Source organism: Lactuca sativa, chromosome 3 (assembly GCF_002870075.4).
Source record: "Lactuca sativa cultivar Salinas chromosome 3, Lsat_Salinas_v11, whole genome shotgun sequence".
Classification (NCBI taxonomy): domain Eukaryota; kingdom Viridiplantae; phylum Streptophyta; class Magnoliopsida; order Asterales; family Asteraceae; genus Lactuca; species Lactuca sativa.
In genome coordinates, this window is record NC_056625.2 from 3,371,514 (window position 1) to 3,398,946 (window position 27,433).

General features: G+C 42.7%; 2 protein-coding genes and 1 long non-coding RNA gene across 3 annotated transcripts; 2 read left to right on the forward strand and 1 right to left on the reverse strand.

Moving 5' to 3' along the window:
* The first annotated feature begins 19,868 nt into the window (after nt 1-19,868).
* Nucleotides 19,869-22,524, forward strand: LOC111877676 (protein NRT1/ PTR FAMILY 6.3-like). Its single transcript, XM_052769133.1, has 4 exons — nt 19,869-20,105; nt 20,307-20,524; nt 20,637-21,214; nt 21,538-22,524. The coding sequence occupies exons 1-4, from the start codon at nt 19,991-19,993 to the stop codon at nt 22,400-22,402; spliced, it is 1,776 nt and encodes a 591-aa protein (XP_052625093.1). The 5' UTR covers nt 19,869-19,990; the 3' UTR covers nt 22,403-22,524.
* LOC111877675 (oxysterol-binding protein-related protein 2A) lies at nt 22,516-26,594 on the reverse strand. The gene is made up of 10 exons (XM_023874191.3): nt 26,343-26,594; nt 25,785-26,264; nt 24,818-25,177; nt 24,600-24,690; nt 23,863-24,512; nt 23,632-23,772; nt 23,336-23,557; nt 23,125-23,238; nt 22,876-23,057; nt 22,516-22,786 (listed from the first exon to the last, which is right to left on the reverse strand). The coding sequence occupies exons 2-9, from the start codon at nt 26,202-26,204 to the stop codon at nt 22,887-22,889; spliced, it is 2,169 nt and encodes a 722-aa protein (XP_023729959.1). The 5' UTR covers nt 26,205-26,264; nt 26,343-26,594; the 3' UTR covers nt 22,516-22,786; nt 22,876-22,886.
* On the forward strand, nt 25,177-26,283 carry LOC111877677 (uncharacterized). The gene is made up of 2 exons (XR_002845503.3): nt 25,177-25,471; nt 25,562-26,283. It is a non-coding gene; the product is annotated as an uncharacterized LOC111877677 (long non-coding RNA).
* Nucleotides 26,595-27,433: the final 839 nt, after the last annotated feature.

A 27,433-nucleotide genomic window follows, 5' to 3' on the forward strand; every position in this document is an offset into this window, starting at 1 on the left:
GACTTGGTCAGGGGTAAAATAGTTATTTTACCCTAAGAGTAGATATCAGATTCCGACTGAGTGTTTTGTGGGGATTATAGCCGGAGGATTTCCAGAGCAGCAGCAGATAGAGATTTCCCGCACAGATTATCAACAGCTACTCGAACGAAGTGAGTTACCTTCCAGTAGCGGTGGGTCTACGGCCACAATGTCGACCCACCGGTAGGAGTTATATGTTAGATGATTCTCTTTGTGATATTCATCTAGGTTTGCTACTGCCTGATATGTTTATGTGCTAGCATGATAGATTATATGTGATAGTGGTAGTAGGAGGGGAATAGTCCCTAAGTTCGGTTGTTAGGACCGAAGGGTAGGTCGGGCACCCTAGAATTGTAGCACCTGGTTCCCAGTACGTACTCCTTGTAATTAACATTTTTAAAATAATGCATTTTTGCCTTGGACTCGGTGAGTTGATGGACCAACTCGCCGAGTAGGAGCAGGATAAGACGCGGGGACTGAACTTTGGACTCGGCGAGTAGAGCCTGTTTGGGAAAAAACCCTAATCCGGGTGTTTGCACCCTATTTAAATGCTCTATCTTGGCCACCTTTGTCCCTAACACTTCTAGAGAGCTGAAGAGCGAAACCCTAGCCCCCATTTTGTTCTTGAGAGTGATTTTGGCTTTGTGAAGAAGGTTTGGAGCTTAGAAGAAGAAGAAAGAGGTTGTAGTGTGCAAGGAGGGGAGGTAGATCCGGAATCTACACTGCAAGAGGCTTCCATTCAGGTAGAAAAGCCCCTACCTTGATCACTAGTTCATTAGATTCCTTTTTGTCCCTAAAATGGTGGTTTTCAAGCCCTAAAACACCATACTCCTTGTGTTTGAGCTTAATTATCCGAAAGGACTTCAGATCTAGACATTATGGACGTATTAGAAGTATAAAGTTTCTGTGGTTGGAGTGATTGAGGTCCCCATTGGGTGTATGACCTCATAAAAAGCTTGGATTTTCCTTTTGGAGCTTGTAGGGCCATGCATGCACGTCAAGTTTGCAACTTTACGTGATAATCATGCCCTAGGAACATAGATCTATGGTTTTGAAGCGTTGCATGTCTCAGATTTGGTCTATATGGGAAATGGGTCAAGGGACTCGGTGAGTCCCAAAGTGGAACTCGGCGAGTTCTATGAAGATGGCCTTAGACTCGGCGAGTTGGATGAACAAATCGGCAAGCCCTATGAAGATTGCATGGTACTCGACGAGTTGTTCTTCAAACTCGGCTAGTCCGATTAACTGTTACTGAGTGAGAGGGGTTTAAGTGTTGGAGGTCCAACCCTTCGTATCTGCACGCGGAATTAGCAATTTAGCGTGTAGCAATAGTCCCAGAAACCCAAATCATCAAAAAAAAAAAAAGATGCTCTGGTGAGAATTTGGAAGCGAGCAGGAGATCTGCTCGTGGGGACTCGGCGAGTTGTTCTTACCTCTTCAGCCAAGGGGAAGGAGCTAGCACGGTAGCAGCATATCACACACACGCTCTTGTTTTTCCGCACTATGAGACATTCTAGGATTTGTACTCTGATATTATTATGATTTACGTTTTGGTTTACAAACACAAGATATGTTTTATTAAATGATATGGTCGAATGATATTTTGCTATAAACATTTGCAAATCACTTAATTAAAAATGAAATTTTTGGCCCGTATTTTGGGGCGTTACAAGTTGGTATCAGAGCTCTGGTTTGAGGGATTCGGACACACCATCGGGGGTGTCTGAACTCAAATCGAGGGATTAAGGAATTCTGAAAAAAAAAAGTTTTATAAAGGATTAAGTAAAGAGTTTTTAAGAAAGAACGAAGTGTGTGATGTGCGCGACCGGCCAAGCTTAAGTAAGTATTCCCCAAAGTACCCATACAAGTTTATGTTATGTTTAACAGTTTCAGTAGAACAACATGCTAGAATAGGACTAAGGATCTAGGAGTGATGCCTTATGTGCCTGCTTTATGTGCTTCAGCTTATGAGAATTGCATGCTAGTAATGAGTAGACAGTAGTAGGACAACCTATTTGGGTTATGCCTGGTAGTATGAACGTAGCATTATATGCTAGTTCAGCTTCTCACAATGAGGACAGATTTGCTTGAGTAGTTTTCCTGCGCCCGAATGCTGCTTGATTTGTGCTTAGTAGGACTCTGGGTGATGGGAGTTAGTCATTAGGTGAATACGTCACGTCACATATGATCAGGGTTGAATAATCTCAGAGTGCTGGATTTGGCCCTATTGTGCAGCTCTTGTTTGAGTCTAACCGTTGTAGGGACGAGTATGTTACTCGAAAGATTATCTGAGCCTCATCACATGTGATGGTATTCAGGTAATGCCTAATTGGCATCATAAGGAAGCCTTCAGCAGCTGAGGACCAGTTTGGGTGGAGTTAGAGATTTTCCCTAGGGCAAGCCTAGAATGGGAATAGCAGTTATTAGTAGTAGTGAAAAGGATCTGGTGGAGTCGAGGCAGTCCTTAAAGAAGGTACAGATAGATGTGGAAGGTAGTATGGGCCCGTACTACTGAAAGCAGAGGATCCGTACCCGAACTAAAGAACGCTGAGACAAGACCAGGGAACTTGAAACATATGTGATCCCTTTAGAGGTATCAGTGTCACTAATGGTTGCCTACGATTATTGCAGAATGGTGGTACTACGTCAGAGGCCAGCGGGTGGCAGTTCTGGAGAGGGATCGGGTTCAGGATCAGGATCCAAGCCAGTAGATGAGAGGCTACGCAAGTTCATCGCGTCAGAGATCACCAGGGGCATCCTTGAGTCGACCCCCATCATTTTCGGGTCGATCAAGGAAGGGATAGTCGAGCTGATGGAGGACCGCCTCAGGGCATTCAGGAGTGACATGGCATCTGGCCAGTCAGGATCTTGCACACTGTCCTTTAAGGACTTCAGGGGCAGTGGTGCACCGGATTTTCACGGGGCGAAGGACCCCATAGCTGCCAGGCGATGGATTGCAAACATTAAGTATGCACAGTTGACTAGCTTCTGCCCCGAGGGGTCGAAGGTGAGATTTACAGCAGGATGTTTGAGAGACCGAGCTAGAGATTGGTGGGAGTCCGTCGGTGACTCGTTGGGAGCCTCGACTGTTGAGGCTATGACCTGGTCGGACTTTGTGACCAGGTTCAGGGTAGAGTTTGCGCCGGCTGTCGAGCTTCAGCAGCTGGCCAGGGTGTTTTTAGATATGAGGCAGACGAAAGAGACTGTGGCGGAGATCACCGCCAAGTTCCGGGAGAGGGCGTTGTTGGTGCCCCCATTACGCGGGTGATGAGGATATGAGGAGGACCCGCTATCATGACATGCTACGAGCTGATATTCCGGAGCATGTCAATTTTTCAGCTTGCCCTACCTTGGACTCTATGATTGCTAGGGTAAGGGAGAAGGAGATAGATCTGGAGCACATCCGGAAGAGGAAGGCGGAAGAGGGACATGTTATGGGGGCTTCGGGGAAGAAGCCCAAGGGACCAGATGCGGGGCCGAAAGACCAACAGGGGCGGGGTCGCTGCATGAAAGGCGGCAAGACGCACGAGGGCGCGTGCAAGTTGGGATCGTCAGGCTGCTATAAGTGCGACAAGTCAGGGCACTTCAGCAGGGATTGTACCGCCCCTGCACCTGTGATACAGACGTCTGAGTTGCTATGTTTCCATTGCAACCAGAGGGGTCACAAGAAGGCCAGTTTCCCCCAGTTGACAGCAGCATCGGCGCCAGCTCCAGCGACCCTGCGGATCACAGATGGCCGGCAGGGCAAGGCAGAGACTCTAGTGGTGAGGAGCCGGGCGTTTCAGCTGACTACCGAGGAGGCACGCGCCGCACCCGATGTGGTGACGGGTATGATTCTTTTCCTCTATTTTATTTATATGATGTTATGATATTGATATGTGCTATGTGTTTATGCATTAGGATCGTTCCATGTGAACGGTATCCCAGTTCAGGTGTTGTTTGACTTGGGTGCCACCCGATCGTTTGTTTCTCTTGCGCTTAGCAAGAAGTTTACTGAGTCTTCGGGCATGTTGGATTGCCCTCTAGAGGTAGAGATTGCCGATGATCGATCGGTACGAGCATCAACAGTGTTCAGGAATTGTGTTCTAAGGTTGTTTGAGTAGCGCTATTTGGTGGATTTGGTTCCCATTCCGTTGCGTGGAACAAGGTGATCATAGACATGGATTGGCTGAGCCCTAATGGGGTGGTGATAGATTGCGCACAACAGCTGGTGCAGATTAGGACCCCAAGCGGGGGAGAGTTGGTGATCCACGGCGAGAGGCCACAGCGTGGACCCACAGTATGTTCAGCAACGAGAGCTAGGCGCTACCTTCAACAGGGTTGCGCGGGATATGTCGCGTATGTTATGGATACCCGGGAGGCGGGTAAGGCGACGGTAACCGAGGTTACAGTGGTGCGAGACTACGCTGATGTGTTCCCAGAGGAGCTTGCTGGAATACCTCCGGAGCAACAGGTAGAGTTCAAGATCGACCTAGTCCCTGGTGCAGCTCCGATAGCCAAGGTACTGTACCGGTTGGCTCCTCCCGAGATGCAGGAGTTGTTTATGCAGCTGCAGGAGCTGTTAGACAAGGGATTCATTAGACCAAGCAGTTCACCCTGGGGAACCCGATTCTGTTTGTGAAGAAGAAGGACGGGTCAGATCGGATGTGTATAGATTATCGGGAGCTGAACAAGGTAACAGTGAAGAACCGTTACTCACTCCCGAGGATTGATGACCTCTTTGACCAGTTACAGGGAGCATCTTGGTTCTCCAAGATCGATTTGCGTTCAGGTTACCACCAGATGAGGGTCATAGAGGAGGATTTGCAGAAGACTGTGTTTCGGACGCGTTATGGCCATTATGAGTTCGTGGTGATGCCATTTGGGCTCACCAATGCTCCTGCCGCGTTCATGGACCTCATGAACCACGTCTGCAGACCGATGCTGGATCGGTATGTGATAGTTTTCATTGATGACATCTTGGTTTATTCCAAGACGCAGGAGGAGCACGAGGAGCATCTGAGAGAGGTTTTGGAGACCCTGAGGAGGGAGAGCTTGTATGCCAAGTTCTCCAAGTGCGATTTTTGGTTGCGTGAGGTGCAATTCCTTGGGCACCTTGTCAACCAGAACGGTATACTGGTTGACCCGGCCAAGATAGAGGCCGTGATGAGATGGGAGGTTCCGAAGTCTCCATCTGAGATTCGGAGTTTCCTGGGTTTAGCGGGCTACTATCGGAGATTCATTCAAGACTTCTCCAAGATAGCCGTACCCCTGACACGGTTGACTAAGAAAGCCGTGGTCTTTCGATAGGGGCCTGAGCAGCAGGCAGCGTTCGAGGTTCTGAGACAGAGATTGTGCGAGGCATCAATCTTAGCCCTGCCAGAGGGAATGGAGGATTTTGTGGTATATTGTGACGCGTCCATTTTGGGGTTGGGCGTGGTACTGATGCAGAGAGGGCACATCATTTCCTACGCTTCGAGGCGGCTGAAGCCTCACGAGGCGAACTACCCGACGCATGATTTAGAGTTGGGGGCGGTGGTCTTCGCCCTCAAGATTTGGCGACATTACCTCTACGGGGTTTGGTGTACCATTTACACGGACCACAAGAGTTTGAGGTACCTCATGGATCAGCCGGATTTGAACATGAGGCAGTGTCGGTGGCTTGATGTGGTGAAGGATTATGATTGTGAGATTCTTTACCACCCGGGGAAGGCCAATGTGGTGGCCGATGCGCTTAGCCGCAAGGCGGTGCCGATCAGGGATATTTTCATGTGGATGACAGTTGTGACTCCGCTTTTAGAGCGGATTCGGGAGGCCCAGCAGGAGGCCCTGAAGGAGGAACATCGGAAGAGTGAGCGCATAGTGGGTCAGGTTTCCTCCTTCGACTATGACAGCAGGGGATTATTGACATTACACTGTAGTGTGTGGGTGCCATACCTCGGAGGCATGCGCCAGATCTTGATGGAGGAGGCGCACAAATCCCGATTCTCCATTCATCCCGAGGCGACGAAGATGTATATGGATCTTCGTCTGGACTATTGGTGACCCTGCATGAAGCGGGATGTGGCTTGGTACGTCGAGCGGTGCTTGACCTGCAGGAAAGTCAAGGCCGAGCATCAGAGACCGCACTGCAAGATGCAGCCGTTGGATATCCCGTTGTGGAAACGGGAAGATATTACGATGGATTTTATCACGAAGCTTCCCAGGACCGCGCGAGGAGTGGATTCTCTATGGGTCATCGTGGATCGATTGACCAAGAGCGCCCATTTTTTCCCGATTCAGGAGAGCATCTCGGCTGAGAAGTTGGCCGACATCTATATCAGGGAGATAGTGGCGCGGCACGGGGTGCCAGTATCAGTGATTTCAGACAGAGATGTGCGTTTTACTTCCAGGTTTTGGAAGAAGTTTCCTGATGAGTTGGGCACTCGTTTGCATTTTAGCACTGCCTTTCACCTGCAGACGGATGGTCAGAGTGAGCGGACCATCCAGACTCTTGAGGATATGTTGCGGGCTTGAGTGCTAGATTTTGGTGGTAGTTGGGATACATATCTTCCTTTAGCCGAGTTCTCAAACAACAACAGCTACCACGCGAGTATTGACCGTCCTCCCTTCGAGATGTTGTACGGATGGAGATGCAGGACCCCGATATGTTGGGGAGAAGTTGGCCAGAGGGTCATAGGAAGCACCGAAGTGGTGCTCCAGACGACGGAGAAGATTAAGCAGGTCCGGAGCAGGCCTCAGACTGCTCAAAGTCGGCAGAAACGTTATGCCGACAAGCGCCGTTCAGACTTGGAATTCCAAGTCGGGGATATGGTTCTTCTTAAGGTGTCGCCATGGAAAGGCGTCATCCGATTCAGAAAGCGAGGAAAGTTAGGCCCAAGGTACATCGGGCCATTCAGGGTTATAGCCCGGGTAGGCAAGGTGGCGTATAGGTTGGACCTGCCAGCCGAACTCAGCCAGATCCACAACACTTTCCACGTTTCTCAGGTGAGGAAGTGTTTGGTGGACGACTCGATAGTGGTGCCTTTGGAGGATATTCAGGTCAATGACAACCTGAATTACATCGAGCGGCCTGTGGCAATCATCGACAGGAAGTCGAAGGATCTGAGGAACAAAAGGGTGGAACTCGTGAAGGTGCAATGGCAACACCGGAAGGGATCAATGTGGACTTGGGAGCCGGTGGAAGAGATGATGGAGCACTACCCCGAGCTGTTTCAGGATCGAGCAGCAGGCTTCGAGGATGAAGTCTAAGATAAGTGGGGGAGATTTGTAGCACCTGGTTCCCGGTACGTACTCCTTGTAATTAACATTTTTTAAATAATGCATTTTTGCCTTGGACTCAGCGAGTTGATGGACCAACTCACCGAGTAGGAGCGGGATAAGGCGCGGGGACTGAACTTTGGACTCGGCGAGTCGGTTCTCGGACTCGGTGAGTAGACCCTGTTTGGGAAAAAACCCTAATCCGGGTGTTTGCACCGTATTTAAACTGTCACAGCCCCAAACCAAGGATGGCGGAAACGTCCGGGGGTGGAGGAATTCATGTAGAGTATCACAACAACGAGTATAATAGTGCTCAAAGTAAATACAACCATCATAAATATAATTGAAAATGTTACACCAAAGTATATGTTTACATGATTCAAATCAATTACATTATGATACAAAATGAACTGTTTGACGATTTATCATCCCATCCTCAGAACGTGGTTGATTTCCTGTTTTCACTGAATTCCTGAGAATACAAGCAGTTTGAAAAAGTGTCAACACAAAGGTTGGTGAGTTCATAAGCTTTTGACAGTAAGAGTTTGAAAATCGATCTTTGTAAAGAGATGTATGTTACCAAGAAAAATCCAATATTTTCCTTATAAAAGTAATGTGGTCCTAAATACCAGGACCGAAAATGAACAAGTATTTGTCATACTTAAAGATATGAAAGTGGTTTCAAATTGGCATAAAACCCTTTTTTGATATGAAGACGTACAAGTATTTTTCCATACTTAAAGTAATTTCAGTGAGCTAAATCGACATACCTCGCTAAATTAAAGTTAGAACCCGTAAATCTTATGATCTGTTAATACCACATGTGAGCTATCATAACCATACTTGACTTTGACGGCCTCGTAATACGACGTTCTTCAGGTGTCGGAACTGTTATGACACTTGTCACTTCAGACCTGCCGGTCTAGCTGTTGCAAGCAGCTCTGGTGTGGGTTTGTCAAGCCCAATATAGATCTATACACAACTATCACGTTCTCCCTACAAGAGACTCTGGTTACGATTTACAGGACTTTTTGAATTGGTTACTTTGGAAGTAACCCGAAGCAAATGACTCACAAATTTATTCATTAACAGATTTACGTGAACTAAACTGAAAACCTTTGGTATATAAGTTTGAGAAGTAAATGATACATAAACTATACCTATTATAGTTTATCCAAAACGTTTGTAATGTATAAGAATTCTTTTAAGAAAATGCCTTAATGTTATGAATCCATAAACTATGCTCATTGTAGTTTAATATGCGTGTTCTAAATGAATGAATAATCTTATCATGAATGACTAAGTTTCAGTTATGATGATAAACTAACAAGGAAGCACATTCAATATTTAGAACTCATTGTTATACACTTTGCTCAACACAATACAAAGTGTTATGAAAGTTATATGCTGTTAACTAAATTAAACCTTTCTGCGCTGTTTTAGAAAAGTCATAGAAAAATCATACGAAGTCGAAAACTAAATCCGTAAATTCTGAGAGTTCCCAAAATGTGTCTAGTTTACTCATAATTTTTAATGACCTACAACTTGGGTGAAAAAGTCCATAATCACAGACTGGTCCGGTTTGGTGTTTGAAATGATAGACAGTTTTTTAAAAATCACCATAAATTGTAGAAAAATCGTATGGAGATGTGCAAGTAGTCATTTTAAAGCTAAGAACTGGAACTACTTACACTTAAAACAATTTTGAAAAAAAAATGTTTAAGTTGTCCAAAACAGTCCGTGAATCGAGTCCAACTTTTCTGATGAAAGCTGTTAGAAAATTTTTAGTTATGTTCTTGGTGTTTTAACTTGTATTCCCCCCCCCCCCCCCCCCCCCCCTAAAACTTGAGAAAACATGAAAATGTAGGGGTATGAACTCACCTTGAGTGATTTCAGTAGATAAGTGTTGAAGAAGAGAACTGTTCAACTCAAGAACACTTGAAGAATCACTTGAAGATTCGAAGATCTAATGAGAAGGTGATGATGTTTGTGTAAGCAATCTATGATTTTGAGCAGGAGGATGTGTAATAATCATAAGAAAGATGATGATACTTACTAAATGAAGGAGAAAGTCTTGGAGTATGCCTTGAAGTTCTCGAATTTGAGAGAGAAAGATGAGAGAGTTTGGAGTGTGGTTCTTGGTGGAAAAAAAATGAGAGAATGAATGAAGTGTGAGGAGAGAGGGTGGATGTTTCAGCTCTAAGAACGTGGGAAATGGTTGAAAATAATGAGAAAGGACTTATGAAGTGACTAGGGATGGGCTGATGGTGAATAGTGACATGGAGTGGGTATGGGAGTGGTTGTTTGTGTCATAAAATAAAGGAAAGTCAACACTCCACCTCTTGTACTTCACCCACTCTTTTGGATAAGGTTTTATCCTTAAAAATGTGATAATTTAATAATTATGGGTCCTTATATGTTAAAATAAAGTTTTGGGTGAAAATCCCGCATTAAAATGATGATAAACGAAGTTAAAATGAAGTCATAGTCGAAAACCGGGAGAAAAAGGACTTCCAGCGAGACCTCTCGGTCCTAGGCTAAGGTTCGGACCCTAATGATGCCGAGCCGGAGGCGAGATGGGGTGAACCAGAAGCGAGAAGCGAAGGCGAGGGCTCGGTAGTCTTAGAAGCGAAGGCTCGGTCTCAGAAGCGAAGGTGATCAGACCCGAAATGTACCGAAGGTTCGGGTTCGGGTGTGTAGGTGAGGTTCGGGACCGAGAGGACCTTTCGGGTTCGGTTCAGCTGCCTTCGGCTCAGAAGGGTTCGGTTCCTAAGAGGACTTTCGGGTTCTAAGAGGGGTTTTGGTTCCTAAGAGGACTTTCGGGTCCTAAGAGGGGTTTCGGTTCCTCAAGTCCGTTTTTCGCGTAGACTTCCGTTTTTGGGCTGTTTTCGCCAAATTCGAGGGTCGGGATGCCCCGAGTGATTATAGAAAGTTGAGAGAGATTTTGAGAGAGATTTGAGAGAGATTCCACATACTTAGAGAGATTTGGGAGAGATTTGACATTCTTGGAGAGATTTCTCATACAAAGAGATATTTGGGAGAGAGATTTCACATACTTAGAGAGATTTGACATTCTTGGAGAGATTTCTCATATAAATAGATATTTGGGAGAGATTTCACATACTTAGAGAGATTTGGGAGAGATTTGACATTCTTGGAGAGATTTCTCATACAAAGAGATATTTGGGAGAGATTTCACATACTTAGAGAGATTTGGGAGAGATTTGACATTCTTGGAGAGATTTCTCATACAAAGAGATATTTGGGAGAGATTTCACATACTTAGAGAGATTTAGGAGAGATTTGACATTCTTGGAGAGATTTCTCCTACAAAGAGATATTTAGGAGAGATTTCACATACTTAGAGAGATTTGGGAGAGATTTGACATTCTTGGAGAGATTTGGACAATAGAGAGAGATAGAGTGAAAACGACTGAGAGTGGTTTCATGTGTGACCTTTTTGAGTGTCTGGCTTCGCAATGCAGGGTCCGTAAACCCCGTGAAGCCTTGTTTAAGGATCTTACACACTCCCGATGAGTATGCAACATTGTTTTATCGGTTTGGCTCGTCACTTACCATAGATTTAGGTTAAGGAGATCTAGATGTACGTACTTTTCGATTTATGATCTCACCTTAGAATAGCGAGTTGTTTAGTAAATACATAACGTAAGCCCTAGTACACAAGGGTTAGTTTGGTTGACCAGTTTGACTTGTTGACTTTATTTGACTTGAATTGACCAGAATTTGACGGTTGTCACATAAACGCTCTATCTTGGCCTCCTTTGTCCCTAACACTTCCAGAGAGTTGAAGAGCGAAACCCTAGCCCCCATTTTGTTCTTGAGAGTGATTTTGGCTTTGTGAAGAAGGTTTGGAGCTTAGAAGAAGAAGAAAGATGTTGTAGTATGCAAGGAGGGGAGGTAGATCCGGAATCTATACTGCAAGAGGCTTCCATTCAGGTAGAAAAGCCCCTACCTTGATCACTAGTTTTTTAGATTCCCTTTTGTCCCTAAAATGGTGGTTTTCAAGCCCTAAAACACCATACTCCTTGTGTTTGTGCTTAATGATCCGAAAGGACTTCAGATCTAGACATTATGGACGTATTAGAAGTATAAAGTTTCTGTGGTTGGAGTGATTGAGGTCCCCATTGGGTGTATGACCTCATAAAAAGCTTGGATTTGCCTTTTGGAGCTTGTAGGGCCATGCATGCACGTAAAGTTTGCAACTTTACATGATAATCATGTCCTAGGAACATAGATCTATGGTTTTGAAGCGTTGCATGTCTCAGATTTGGTCTATATGGGAAATGGGTCAAGGGACTCGGCGAGTTCTATGAAGATGGCCTTAGACTCGATGAGTTGGATGAACAACTCAGCGAGTCCTATAAAGATTGCATGGTACTCGATGAGTTGTTCTTCAAACTCAGCAAGTCCGGTGAACTATTACTGAGTGAGAGGGGTTTAAGTGTTGGAGGTCCAACCCTTCGTATCTGCACGCGGAATTAGCAATTTAGCGTGTAGCAATAGTCCCAGAAACCCAAATCCTCAAAAAAAAAATGCTCTGGTGAGGATTTGGAAGCGAGCAAGAGATCTGCTCGTGGGGACTCGGTGAGTTGTTCTTGGACTCGGCGAGTCGGGTCGCGAGTCGGTTCAATCGTCCCAAGTAGTGAGTTAAGGGTGACTCAGTGAGTGGGAAAAATGACTTGTCGAGTAGGACCGGGTTAGTAGGAGAAGGACTCAGCCAGTCTATGCCATGACTCGGCGAGTCCAGTCAACTGGAAGTTGACTTTGACCAAGGAGTTGACCTTGGACCAGGGGAGGGTCAGTCATTTGACCTAAGGGTATTTATGAGTGTCTAATCTATGTTCATGATTTATAGCCAGAGGATTACTAGTTCAGCATTCAGGCGCTCAACAAGCAGACTTTCAGCAACTACTTTCGAGGTGAGTTACCTTCCAGTAGTAGTGGGTCTACGGCCACAATGTCGGCCCACCAGTAGGAGTTGTATGATTAGATGATTGTCTCTGTGATATTCATCTAGGGTTGCTACTACTTGTGTTATGTTTATGTGCTAGTATGATATGATGTTATGTGCTAGTGACAATAGGGGAGATAGTCCCCGGTTTACCGTTCGATAGGGCCGAAGGGGCAGTCATGCCCAGCCATGCTAGATAGATTATGTGATATGTGTTATATGGTAGTAGCAGGGGGTGAAATAGTCCCCAACATCCGGTCGAGAGGACCGAAGGGGAGACCAGCACCCAGATATGCTAGTTAGTATCCGGTCGAGAGGACCGAAGGGGAGGCCAGCACCCAGATATGCTAGCTAGTATTCGATCGAGAGGACCAAAGGGGTAGGTCGGGCACCCAGATATGCTTGACAATATATGTTTGATATGTGGTTATATGGTATGTGGTACAGTAGGGGAACTCACTAAGCTTCGTGCTTACGGTTTTTAGTTGTTGTTTCAGGTACCTCTTCAGCCAAGGGGAAGGAGCTGGCGTGGTAGCGGCATATCACACACACTCTTGTTTTTCCGCACTATGAGACATTCTGGGATTTGTACTCTGATATTATTATGATTTACGTTTTGGTTACAGACACGAGACATGTTTTATTAAATGATATGGTCGAATGATATTTTGCTACAAACGTTTGCAAATCACTTAATTAAAAATGAAATTTTTGGCCTGTATTTTGGGGCGTTACAAGAATTGACTGACGGTATGTTTATGCTATGATGTTATGTGGTAGTAGTAGGAGGTGAAATAGTCCTCGTATCTCGGTCTTAAGGACCGAAGGTAGGTCGGGCACCCCAGATATGCCTGACACTAAGATTATGTTATGATATGTGTGGTAGTAGTAGTAGGGGTGAAATAGTCCCTGGAGTTCAGTTGTTAAGACCGACAGGTAGGTCAGCACCCCAGAATGGCTTGACACGGGTAGGTCGGCACCCCAGAATGGCCATACCGGGTAGGTAGTATGGGCTGTACGACTGAAAGTAGTGAACTTGTGATGGATGTGGAAGGTATTATGGGCCCATACTACTGAAATCAGAGGATCCGTACTTGAATTGAGGAAGGCTGAGGCAAGACCAGGGAACTTGTGATGGATGTGATCCCTCTAGATGTATCAGTATCACTGATGGTTGTCATTATGTATTGCAGAATGGTGGTACTACGTCCGAGGCTAGCAGTTGGCAGCTCAGGAGAGGGATTGGGTTCGGGATCAGATTTCGAACCAGTGGATGAGAGGTTACGCGAGTTCATTGCATCCGAGATCACTAGAGGCATCCTTGATGTGACCCCGGTCATCTTTAGGTCTATCAATGAAGGGATTGTCGAGCTGATGGAGGATCGCCTCAGGGCGTTCAGGAGTGACATGGCGACCAGCCAATCAGGATCACACACACTGTCCTTTAAGGACTTCAGGGGCAGTGGTGCGGCAGATTTCCATGGGGAAAAGGACCCCATTACAGCCAGGCAATGGATTGCAGACATTGATTCTGCACAGTTGACCAGCTTCTGCCCCGAGGGGTCGAAGGTGAGATATGCAGCAGGGTGCTTGAGAGACAGGGCCAAATATTGGTGGGAGTTGGTTGGTGACTCTTTAGGAGCCTCGGCTATTGAGGCTATGACATGGCTGAATTTTGTGACCCGGTTCAGGGCTGAGTTCGCACCTGCGGTGGAACTCCAGTAGTTGGCCCGGGAGTTCCTAGATATGAGGCAGACGACTGAGATAGTGGCGGAGATCACCGCCAAGTTCTGGGAGAGGGCATTACTGGTGCCCCAGTATGCGGGAGATGAGGACATGAGGAGGACCCGTTATCATGACATGCTGCGAACCGACATTCGGGATTGTACCGCCCCTGAACCCACTATTCAGACATCCAAGTTGCTGTGTTTCCACTGCAACCACAGGGGCCATAAGAAGGCCAATTGCCCCCAGTTGACAGCAGCAGCGCCAGTGAAGGCGCCAGCTCCAGCGACCCTGCGAATTACTGATGGCCGGCAGAGCAAGGTAGAGGCTCCAGTGGTGAGGAGCCGGGCCTTCCAGTTGACTACCGAGGAGGCACGCGCCGCACCCGATGTGGTGACGGGTATGATTCTTCCCCCTCTGATCTATTTATATGATGTTTATGATATTGATATATGCTATATATATATATATATATATATATATATATATATATATATATATGTGTGTGTGTGTGTGTGTGTGTGTGTGTATGTGTGTGTGTGTGTTTAGGATCGCTCCATGTGAACGGTATTCCGGTTCAGGTGTTGTTTGATTCAGGTGACACTCGATCTTTTGTTCCTCTTGTGCTCAGCAAGAGGTTTTCTGAGTCTTCGGGGATGTTGGATTGCCCTTTAGAGGTAGAGATTGCCGATGATCGATCGGTGCGAGCATCAGCAGTTTCCGAGATTGTGTGCTGAGGTTATTCGAGGAGCGTTACCTGGTAGACTTGGTCCCCATTCTGTTGCGTGGGAACAAGGTGATTATAAGCATTGACTGGTTGAACCCTAATGGGGCAGTGATTGACTGCGCGCAACAGTTGGTGCGGATCAGGACCCCAAGTGGGGGAGAGCTGGTGATTCAGGGTTAAAGGCCACAGCAAGGACCAGATTTATGTTCAACAACGATAGTTAGGCGCTACCTTTAGCAGGGTTGCACGGGATTCGTCACCTATGTTGTGGATACCCGGGAAATGGGTAAGGCGACGGTGGGCGATGTGCCCGTGGTACGAGAGTTTGCGGATGTATTTCCTGAGGAGTTGCCTAGGATACCCCCGGAGAGGTAGGTGGAGTTAAGGATCGATCTAGTCCCTAGTGCGGCTCTGATAGCCAAGACACCGTATCGGTTGGCTCCTCCTGAGATGAAGGAGTTGTATACGCAGCTGCAGGAGCTGTTAGACAAGGGATTCATTAGACCAAGCAGTTCACCATGGGGAGCCCCGATTCTGTTTGTGTAGAAGAAGGACGGGTCACATCGGATGTGTATAGACTATCGGGAGTTGAACAAGGTAACGGTGAAGAACTGTTACCCACTTTCGAGGATTGATGACCTCTTTGACCAGCTACAGGGAGAATCTTGGTTCTCCAAGATTGATCTGCGTTCGGGATATCATCAGATGAGGGTCAGAGAGGAGGATGTACAGAAGACTGCGTTCTGGACACGCTATGGCCACTATGAGTTCGTGGTGATGCCTTTCGGACTCACCAATGCTCCTGCCGTGTTCATGGATCTCATGAACCGCGTGTGCAGACCGTTGTTGGATCGGTCTGTGATAGTTTTCATCGATGACATCTTGGTTTATTCCAAGACACAGGAGTAGCACGAGGAACATCTACGAGAGGTTTTGGATACCCTTAGGAGGGAGAGCTTGTACGCCAAGTTCTCCAAGTGTGAGTTCTGGTTGCGCGAGGTGCAGTTTCTTGGGCACCTTGTCAACCAGCACGACATTCTGGTCGACCTGGCCAAGGTGGAGACTATGATGAGATGCGAGGTTCCGAAGTCTCCATCTAAGATTCAGAGTTTCTTGGGATTAACCGGCTACTATCGGAGATTCATCCAGAATTTCTCCAAGATAGTCGTACCCTTGACGCGGCTAACGAAGAAAGTCATAGTCTTTTGTTGGGGGCCTGAGCAGCAGGCAACGTTTGAGACACTGATACAGAGATTGTACGAGGCACCGATCTTAGCCCTGCCAGAGGGCGTAGAGGATTTTGTTGTGTACTGCGACGTGTCTATTTCAGGTTTGGGTGCGGTATTGATGCAGAGAGGGCATTCCAAACCCCCCCCCCCCCCCCCAGCAAACCCTAACCGTTGTGTAAAGAGGTAAGGCATTTGTGGTGTTTTTTGGTGATTTTTGGTCACAAGGAAAAAGGAAGGGTCTAGAGGGATCAAGAGAAGACCAAGGGAGTTCAAGTTTGTGCATCATTTGCAGTTCCTAGAAGGTATAAAGTCGATACCTTGCTTGTTCATTTGCTAGATCCCTTTTAGGGAGATTTAGGGCTTTTATAAGCCATTCTTGGTAACCAACCATGATTGCAAGCATGGTTGGGGGTTGAGGCTTCAGATCTAGGTCCATGAAGGAGTTACGAGGCAAAAAAGGGCTGCTTTTGCACCCATGGAATCCCCCATGCAACTTAAGAGTTTCTTTTAGAGCCTTTTAGGCTCAAAGTCCCATGCATGCACGTAAATTTCGTAACTTTACGTGCTAGATCGAGTTTAGGGACCCAAATCTATCATTTGGACAAGAGTTGTACACCAGAAATCGAAGAAATAGACTTGGAAAGTATCGACTCGGCGAGTCGTTCTTGGGACTCGGCGAGTCCGAGGTTAGGCTTCCCTTTTCTGTTATTCAAAGAGACCTAGTTGAGTGTCAGAAAGGTTTAAGAGGGTCCAGGGGAGTGACCCAAACGTATTGGGATAAGCCATAGTCCTGGAGTTCATAGGACTCGGTGAGTCCAAGGCAATCTCCCAACTCTTGAAGATGAACTCGACGAGTTGTTCATACAACTCGGCGAGTCGGATGAAGGTTCATTCGGGGTTGTTTTAGAAGGAGAACTCGTCGAGTCGTTGCCAAACTCGATGAGTAGAGGCGTGAAGAAGGACAGATGAAAGGATAGGGACTCGATGAGTTGGTGGCCCAACTCGGTGAGTCGGGTCAACTGGAAGTTGATTTTGACTTTGACTTGGACTTGGTCAGGGGTAAAATAGTCATTTTACCTAAGAGTATATATCAGATTCTGACTGAGTGTTTTGTGGGGATTATAGCCGGAGGATTTCCGGAGCAGCAGCAGACAAAGATTTCCTGCACAGATTATCAACAGCTACTCGAACGAGGTGAGTTGCCTTCCAGTAACGGTGGGTCTACGACCATAATGTCGACCCACCAGTAGGAGTTATATGTTAGATGATTGTCTTTGTGATATTCATCTAGGTTTGCTACTGCCTGATATGTTTATGTGCTAGCATGATATGTTATATGTGATAGTGGTAGTAGGAGGGGAATAGTCCCTAAGTTCGGTTGTTAGGACCGAAGGGTAGGTTGGGCACCCCAGAATTGCCTGACAGTATGTTTATGCTATGAAGTTATGTGGTAGTAGTAAGAGGTGAAATAGTCCTCGTATCTCGGTCTTAAGGACCGAATAGTAGGTCTGGCACCCAGATATGTCTGACAATATGATTATGTTATGATATGTGTGGTAGTAGTAGTAGGGGGTGAAATAGTCCCTGAAGTTCGGTTGTTAGGACCGACGGGTAGGTCAGCACCCCAGAATGGCTTGACACGGGTAGGTCGGCACCCCAGAATGGTCGTACCCGAGAGTGTGCCTGAATCCCTCAAACCAAGACTCTATTACAAACTTGTAACATCCCAAAATTTCAAGGTAAAAATTTCATTTTTAATACAATCAAAACACTCATTTATCTTTTAAACAAACATTTAGAAGTATTTCATAATAAAACAATTATCAAAGTATAATCCCAAAATCATAAAGTTGCGGAAAAACATGGGTGTATGTGTTACAATCAAGCCGGACCCTTCCCTTTTGAACCAGAAATTGGAAAGTGGAAGAGGCTCCGCCTGTAACAATGAAAAGGATCTGAGTTGCGGAAGCATTGATGTTTTGGTTATTAGAAGAAGTCATGGTTGAAGATCGATAACTCTGATACCATATAAATATAAAGTAATGAGGTTGGAGAAAAGTTTTGTATTACATCTCATATATATATATATATATATATATATATATATATATATATATATATATATATATATATATATATATATATATATAGAGAGAGAGAGAGAGAGAGAGAGAGAGAGAGAGAGAGAGAGAGAGAGTTAGGTTCAAATGTTTTCACTATCTATTGTGTGCATGTATGATTGATTCTGGACCAATCATTTTAGTTATTTTAAGAAAGTAATTAATTCATATTAAATGTTGAAGATGTAATTAATATCCATTATATCTTCAACATGTAATATACATTAATTACTTTCTTAAAATAACTAAAATGATTGGTGCAGAATCAATCATACGGGCACACAATAGATAGTGAAAACATTTGAACCTAACTTTATATATATATATATATATATATATATATATATATATATATATATATATATATATATAAAAGAAGAAAGTTAATTACAGAAACTATGGTAGTGATTGCTAATCAAACAACTACAATCAAGGATGAAATCAATCACAATAAAAGATACACACAAGAGATAATCATCCTTAAAATAGAATTGTGAAAATATCTTAAGTAACATATCACGTTCCCTTGTACATTCAATCAGCTAACGATATGACAATTTAAAGATAACATGTTTTATGAATCAAGAAAATAAAATCTAATTAGATGACTACAACTCAAAAAACGTTTTTTTGTACGCGTCTACACTTGTCAAAATTCATTTCCAACAAATGGGGCCTAGGAACATCAACATATCTGATGATTGGTTTAGGTACGTAATTAGCAATCATCTTAACCAAATTCCTTTTGCGATATACATTTTTGACTAACAAAAATCTTACCGATTAATCGCCACATACGAAACATCAACATATCACACTTAAACATAGCATGCTCATCAACATTCTAAGCCAATATACATCCATATCAAATTATCATCAAAAGTAATTAATTAAATTCAATAGTTACTTTATTATTATATTTATAAAAAAAAAAAAAAAAAAAAAGAAAAAAAAAAGATTATATTTGCATGTAATAAAGGTAAAGTTGAGGAAAAGCTAAGGATGGTGGCCACAAGAGTACAAGCAGCCTTGATTATCCCGTGGTTAAGTTAAGGAAGGACATTGTCATGTGTAGCTGGTTGGCCTTCAATTAATTAAAAGCAAGCACTGCAGCACCTGTATCTTTAATCTGTATGTGTTTAACAGTTAACATTTGGCCCATTCAATCATCCCTTTTATAGTTTTATTTACTTCTTTTCTTTTCAAGTATTTAAATTTATGAAAAAATAATTATTGGTCCTTATGAATCCTTGTTTAATAATATTCAAATATATAAAGTTGCCGTAATAGAGAGGTTTACAAGTTGAAAAAATTAGTTAATAATGGAGTATTGGAAATGATTATATCGTGTAAAACTACGTATAATGAGTTGTTATATTAAATGAAGTAAAACCAAGGGTAATGAGGCTAGTTGCACTTTTAGCTTCTTGTCACAAATATTCATAACTTTTTGACGTGTCAAACTCTAAACGGTCTTTAAGCCAAATAAAGTCAATTATGATTTACCCCCACAATCACTTTCCATGTTAAGTACGACCATCACATGAACACTCAATAGAAAAGTTTCTTTTTATAAAAAAGAAAAACTTATAAAAAAAAACATGTACGTGTACCAATTTTGACAAAAAAAAAAATGCTCAAAGTAACTAATAAAGCCGGATTTTTTTTATTTATCTGGTAACGTTCACATAAAAACTAAAAGTTTTAATATGATTAAAAACTAAAAAAGGTTAATATTATTCAAGTTTACGGGGTTTAAAACAAGAAAATAATAATAAATAAATAAAAACGACTTGATGTGTGACATTGTCACGGCTATAAAAAGACAAGGTCGGTCTTGCCACAACTCAAATTTATAGATTATAGTGTTTTAAGCATCTCCAAACATACTGCATATATACACATACACGGATACACCTTGCTCTTCATTCACTACCAAAATATTAAACAAAACCATAACATGTCGCTGCCGGAATCACAGATGGCCAAAACTCTACCGGACGCTTGGGACTACAAAGGCAGGCCGGCACCCCGTTCCACCACCGGCGGCTGGACTAGTGCCGCCATGATTCTAGGTCCACCTCCACCCACGGCGGCTCAGTTTCCAATCACTTAAGTGACTGAAACAGTCACCGGAGATGTTTCATTTTTGTTTTTGTCGTTATATATATATATATATATATATATATATATATATATATATATATATATATATATATATATATATATATATATATATCGTGATCTGATGTTTTTATTTTTAATTAATTATTCAGGGGTGGAGGCGTGTGAGAGGCTAACGACGTTGGGTATCGCCGTTAATTTAGTGACGTATTTGACTGGTACTATGCACTTAGGACAGGCTAACGCCGCTAACGACGTTACTAACTTCATGGGTACCTCTTTCATGTTATGTCTCCTCGGCGGTTTCGTCGCCGACACCTTTCTCGGCCGCTATCTTACAATTGCAATATTCACGGCGGTGCAAGCAACGGTCAGTACTTAACTTATTTTTACTCTTCCATATTCCAAAAACATTCAGTTCTGAAGTTCTGATTAGATAATATATTTAATTTATTTTACGTTTCATGCATATTTATATATAGGGTGTGACGATATTAACGATCTCAACCGCCATTCCAAGCCTACAACCACCAAAATGTTCCAAAACCGGTGGTTCCTGCATTCCGGCGACCGATCTCCAGTTAGCCGTTCTGTACCTGGCCCTTTACTTAACTGCTCTGGGAACCGGAGGGTTAAAATCCAGTGTGTCGGGTTTCGGGTCGGACCAGTTCGACGAAACGGACAAGGAGGAAAAGGCCCAAATGACAACCTTTTTCAACTGGTTCTTCTTCTTCATAAGTATCGGGTCATTGGCGGCAGTTACGGTTCTGGTTTACATCCAGGACAACCTAGGGCGGCGGTGGGGGTATGGGATCGTGGCGTGTTCAATCGGGTTAGGGTTGATGATCTTCTTGTCGGGTACAAGAAGGTACCGGTTTAAGAAGCTTGCGGGTAGTCCGTTAACCCAAATAGCATCGGTTTTTATCGGAGCATGGAGGAAGAGGCATTTGGAGCTTCCGTCGGATCCTTCCTTGTTGTTCAATGTCGATGATGTTCCCCAAGGAGTTGGAGTTGACGGAAAAATCCTTAAACAGAAGTTGCCTCACAGCAAACAGTTCCGGTCAGTCATTTATCTTAAATAAATCAATTAAATATGATATCTATTTCTTAATTCTTACACCCCATGTCTGTCGGTTTTGAATTTAATCAAACATATACACTATCACTATACAAAATAATGCAATAAATAATAATAATATTTTAATGTATCCAAATGAGATGCATGTGTGATTCGAAAAAAGTTCACGAGCACCTGAAGATGAACCCAGTCTGTCAACAATATTTTTTTATGACGTGGTTATATATCTACCAAGATTAATTCTCTCTCTCACGATTAAAATATATAGTATATCTTTATAATGATTATATATATATTTTTTACAGTTTTCTAGACAAGGCGGCAATCAAGAACAGTGAGACAGTGAAGGAGGTGAACAAATGGTACCTTTCGACTTCAACCGACGTAGAAGAAGTGAAAATGGTGATCACGATGCTCCCGATTTGGGCGACGACAATCATGTTCTGGACAATATACGCCCAAATGACAACTTTCTCAGTGTCACAAGCCACCACCATGGACCGCCACATCGGAAAATCCTTCCTCATCCCTCCGGCGTCCTTGACCGTCTTTTTCGTGGGGAGCATTCTGTTGACCGTTCCGGTGTACGACCGCATCATCGTCCCAGTCGCCAGACGGGTCCTCAAACACCCACAAGGGCTAACCCCACTTCAACGGATCGGGGTTGGCCTAGTCATGTCTGCGTTAGCCATGGTTGCAGCCGCGTTGACCGAGATCAAACGACTTCGCATGGCTCAGACCCATGGGCTGGTCAACGACCCGTCAAAGGTGGTCCCACTCAGTGTGTTTTGGTTGGTTCCTCAGTTTTTCTTGGTGGGGTCAGGGGAGGCGTTTACTTACATCGGGCAGCTTGATTTCTTCTTGAGAGAGTGCCCGAAAGGGATGAAGACGATGAGTACAGGGTTATTTTTGAGTACGTTGTCGTTAGGGTTTTTTTTAAGTTCGTTGTTGGTGAGTATAGTGCATAAGGTGACAGGGGAGAGAGAGCCATGGCTAGCGGATAACTTGAACAAAGGAAAGCTTTATAACTTCTACTGGTTGTTGGCAATTCTAAGTGTTTTGAACATGGGGTTGTATTTGATAGGGGCCAAATGGTATGTGTATAGGGAACATAGGCTTGCTGGGGATGGCATTGCCATTGAGTTGGAGGAAGACAAGTTTGGTGCTTGAAGATGATGATGATGATGCATATTTATGTGGACTAATTTGTTTATCTAAAGTTTTAATTTGTAAAATGTTTGATGATCAAGATAATGACGAAAGTGATACGAACACTTAGTTACTTACTTAAATTTTTGACATATATATATGTTGTAGGCAATGAACGAATAATGTCTATCCAATAAATATATATATATAACCCGAAAGATACACATCTAAATTAAGTAGCTAGCTAGCTAGTTTTAGTGCGCCAAGTGCCAACGTTACGACACCCACCCGAAGATTGTTGTTATCTATATCTTTTTTTCTTTCAGCAAGCACTAAGAATCTTGAAGAATTGGGTTTTATACATACATACATACATATGGATTTTTGTACCTCCTCCCTTTCTCCCTGCATTTTTATAACATGATAAAAACTCTCTTTAAGTTTACTTTTTCTTTTATTTACCATAGAAAAGAAAAGAGATAAAAGTAATTTACCTTGGGATAAATCAGGATATGTTGATAGAATCATTGCTAAATTCACCAAATATATTCGGGCAACCCTCCCACTTACCATCCTCTCGTTCTTCCCAATATCCACCTATATACCGATACGTCCCGTCTTCACCCTCTTTTTTAAACCATCGCGGTTTCCATCCATTTTCTTGTAGTTTTCGTGACTACAAAATATTAAATCAAATAATTGTCAAAAACCGGTAACAAAAGGTTAAGGTTAAGAAAGCGTACCATTCTCTGTCTGGTCTCAAGACGGAGCTTTTCTGAATTTGCCATGTCATATTCACCGTTCTCAAGGTGTCTTTGGTCTGGCCTGAGTCGTGAATCCGTAGGTGGAAGCTTCTCCTTTTTATTTAAAAAAAAAAAAAAAAAAAACAAATCTTAAATATAATTGATATCATCAAGAGTTTGAATTTTGAAAGAATGAGTTTGTGATTTGTACCTGTAGTCCTGGGGTTAACTCGTTCAATGTGATGGCAAAAGATGTTAGATTGTATCGAGTGAGATTAACAGGAGGCAGTGTCCTTTGCCACAACAGATGTGCATCACTCATATCCTTTGGTTTCACATTTGTAATTCCATTTATGTAATACATGCTGTCGTCCCATTTCCCAAATAATGTTGCCTGTTTTTTTCCATTAACATCTTCAACAAACCCATGTACCTGTTCAACAAAATAATTATGGATCAAAATTCTATAATTTATATTAATGTTGAACATTTTTTTAAAGCATTTACCTGGCGTGGATTTCTTTCAAGAATTGACTGTTCTTTGAACTTGAGCTTGCATGAATATTCTCTATTACCACGTATATGCATCAATCCATGATGATCACAGTATACTTTACCCAAAATAAGATTATAAATACTGGTTGTAACCTGATGAGACCAAAAACAAAATATGCATAAATATGGGGAAATTTGGGTAAAATCCTAAATGACCATTTTACCCTTTTGTATTTTTCATACCTTGCTCCATTGGAAAACCTCACCATCATCAAATTCTAAGGTAAGAACGCCAACAGGGTCAAGTTGAATTGATCTCCCCCAAAATTTAGTTCTGATGTTGCTGTCCCCCCAAAATTTCCATCCTCTACCTTGAGAATGACAAGCTATGAGAGTAGGATGATGACTCACCTTTTCAGAAAAGAATCGGACTCCTTTCTCAGGGTAATCAGCCTCATAAGTTTCCCCTAACAAAGGATTGAAAGGTTTACAATGTCGTCCTTCTGAAGAAGCGTATCCAGAAACAGCAAAAGCAGCTACATTTAAAACTCTTTCAAGACTGTTTCCATGTTCATAAGCACGATCTAGAAGGTAAGAGTACTCCAGATCCTCAAAACATTTTTGTAGAGATGAAATTGGCTCATTGAAATAAACAGGGAGACAGACACGTGTCAGATCCTTTCCAACGTTGTCTTTAATCAAGGACCACAGACTCACACCCTTTTCTTTCTCACAAGGATCCGGAAGCTTCTTTCTCCTCTCGATAATCGCTTCACCCATTACATCAGTAGCTGTAGGAAAACAAAAACAATCTTTTGTGTCAAAGAAACAAGCCTCCTCATCTTCTGAACCCTGATCCTCTAGTTCTTGTGATGATTCGGTTGTACTCCATTCTGAATATCAGGTTCCACAATTAAATTTATTTATATTTATACAATATACTCACATGAAATACTCTGTAATAGTAAGAAATAGCATACCACTGTATTTTCCACGATCTGTAAATTCCTGTTGTGTCAATTGGTAGTCACCTTCAGGAACTCCAGATGTTTCACCTTCAATATTGGAAGCCTGATTCATGCAAAGATTAATGCTTCTGATTATACAATTAGGTAAACCATACACATAACAACCACAGGTGATCATGAATTTAATTATAGTAGTGTAGTATTACTAAACGAGAAGAGTTAAAATATACCTCCAACTGTCTTAAGGTGTCGAGCAGATTTGAACGCTCTTCACAAAGAAGCTGAACTTGTCCTTTAATTTCAGAAAATTCCAAGAGCATGATCTGCTCACAGTCTTTGATGAGCACCTCACTGATTCCTTCTTCAAGCAAGCGTTTCTTTAATCTTTCAGTTGACAATGATAGGTCAGGTGGGAGGATAGAGGGTTTAGAATTTAATCTTCGTAGGGTGAATAGATTTCTGGTTGAGGCTAAAGATTCAATCCAGGCAACTCTGTCTTTCTTTGAATTTGTTCGGAGATGAAGTGTCTTTGTAGCTGTGAATATATAAAATCGCCTATCATCTGATCTGCTCTCTCGAAATGATGAAACCTGCAAATAAAAAAAGTATTAATCGCATTGTGAATACTGTATCTACTTGCATATATATTTCCATGTAAGCATATGAATGAATCAACCCAAGTAAAAGAAGGAGACGCAAAAAACTGACCAAAGACAAGATCTAAAGGAAGTGGGACTTGTAAGACAAGGAAAACTCTTATCCAAGTTTAAAGCGACGAAGAAAAAAAAAACTGGGTGAAGCAGTCGTCGTGACCACAAAATAAAGCCAGGCTGCAAATTGCTATGTGGCCCTGCTGATGTGACCCACATATATAAAACAATCGAGTAATAATTTCCAAGTATTTACTGAACTGATATATCAATCATATACAAAATTCAATAAATGCTGATGTTATTATACGTGTATTTTATCAGCATACAGAGAATGGTCAATGGGGCTGAGCTCGGATATCAAGGCAATTCATGGCGGCACGGAAAAGATGTACAACCGGAGTCAACTTTTTGCCGTTAAAGGAAACTTTTCCGTGAAAAAGCGATTGGAACATACCGTCTCTGTGTTGTGTGCTCTTTTCTCTTGCTAAAACCTTTTGCTTTTGGTTTAATTTACTAGTTATATGGTTCCAAGTCGTTTGATTACCTTGAGGTGAACGATTCCAACAGCTTTCTGATGTTTGTGATGCCTGCTACTACCGCTTCTATCGAGACGTTTAAGTCTTCCGGAGGACACGTCGCCGATGAACCTAACGTCTTCTCCGGCAGCGAGGGTTTCCGGTTGGAGGATCTTCGAGTAGGAAATTACGCCGTTGCGTAACAAAAACCATCTCGATCTCCATCCTTTGCCGTAATTTGTCCATTTGTATAAGACTCCGGCGAAGCTTGTGCTGCCAGAACAGGATTCAGATCCAGACCTCCTCAATCCGACGGCATTGCCGTCGGATCTCATGTCCGCCACCGAACACGACCTTGACAACTTCACCCTCGGTTCCGGCGACTGGTCCCCGATCGATGGACTCTCTAGCGATATACAACACAACGGATGCATCTCCTTTACTCTCATTTCGTCAATCAAATTCAATTCCTCAACTCAATAAAAAAAAAACCCTGATCAAACCACCATCTGCATAAACAGTCGCAAATTGGTAACCATAGTACACCAATTGGCGAAATTTACGAAAGAATTGATAGATATACGTACATAGATGATGCAATATTGCGGTTGAAAGCGTAGAAATTGAGAGACGGAGAGATTGTAGGAGACGAAGTCGGAAGAAAGTTCAGTAGAAAAAAGAAGCCTTTTTCAGTATCGATATTTTTATTTGATTAAATATTATAATGATAGAGTGTATGTGTGACTGTGTGTTTTGCAATTTGAATGAATACTTATACAGAGGTGGAGTGGCAAAACCGTAAATTTAATGACACCATGGGACTCCATTGGCAAAAATTTGGTAGAGGTTGAAAGAGAGAAAAGACTCCATCATTGTTCAGCCTCTTTACAAAACAGACACATACATGAATGTCTATTTTGGGTAATCTTGCAACCGTATTTTGTATATCTTATATTATACGAATCAAATATAACAAAAAAAACATGATTTTATTTACATTTTACAAAATGGATTAAAACAAATCATCAAGAACTAACTATTTTAATTAAGAGAAAATCACAAAAACAACCATAAAAACAAATATAACAAAAGGTTTACGAATTTGAAACTTCGTTCAAAATTATCACCAATTACATAGTGTCTATGCCAAAATGTTTTTAGCATAACAATATTAAGAATATTAAGAGTTGACGAATATATACCTATCAACCAAATGTTAATGACTTAACTTTTGTTGTAGATAAAATATATAGATTTAAGAGTTCAGTAGTAGATGTATGTGTAAATTGTTCTAAAAAATTACATAAGACATATTGTAAATAAGAAACTCTAAGAGATAGTTGCTCCATAGACTGTTGTTAAGGAATTTTTTTTTCGTAAATTTCATTAATTGTACTTTAAAATAGATTTCAAAATCTTTGTCAATCCTGAGACTTATGGTATGAGTGGTGGTGCTGTGTCACCCTTAACAAGGCATGCACATCACCCCTTATGGCATAGCGGACGCTTTGTGGTGGGTGTGGCCTGAGTCACCACTCTTTACGTCTCTCTCTCTCTCTCTCTCTATATATATATATATATATATATATATATATATATATATGTGTGTGTGTGTGTGTGTGTGTGTGTTTGTATGTGTATGTGTGTGTGTGTGGCTCTTCATGATGTGCTTCTTGGT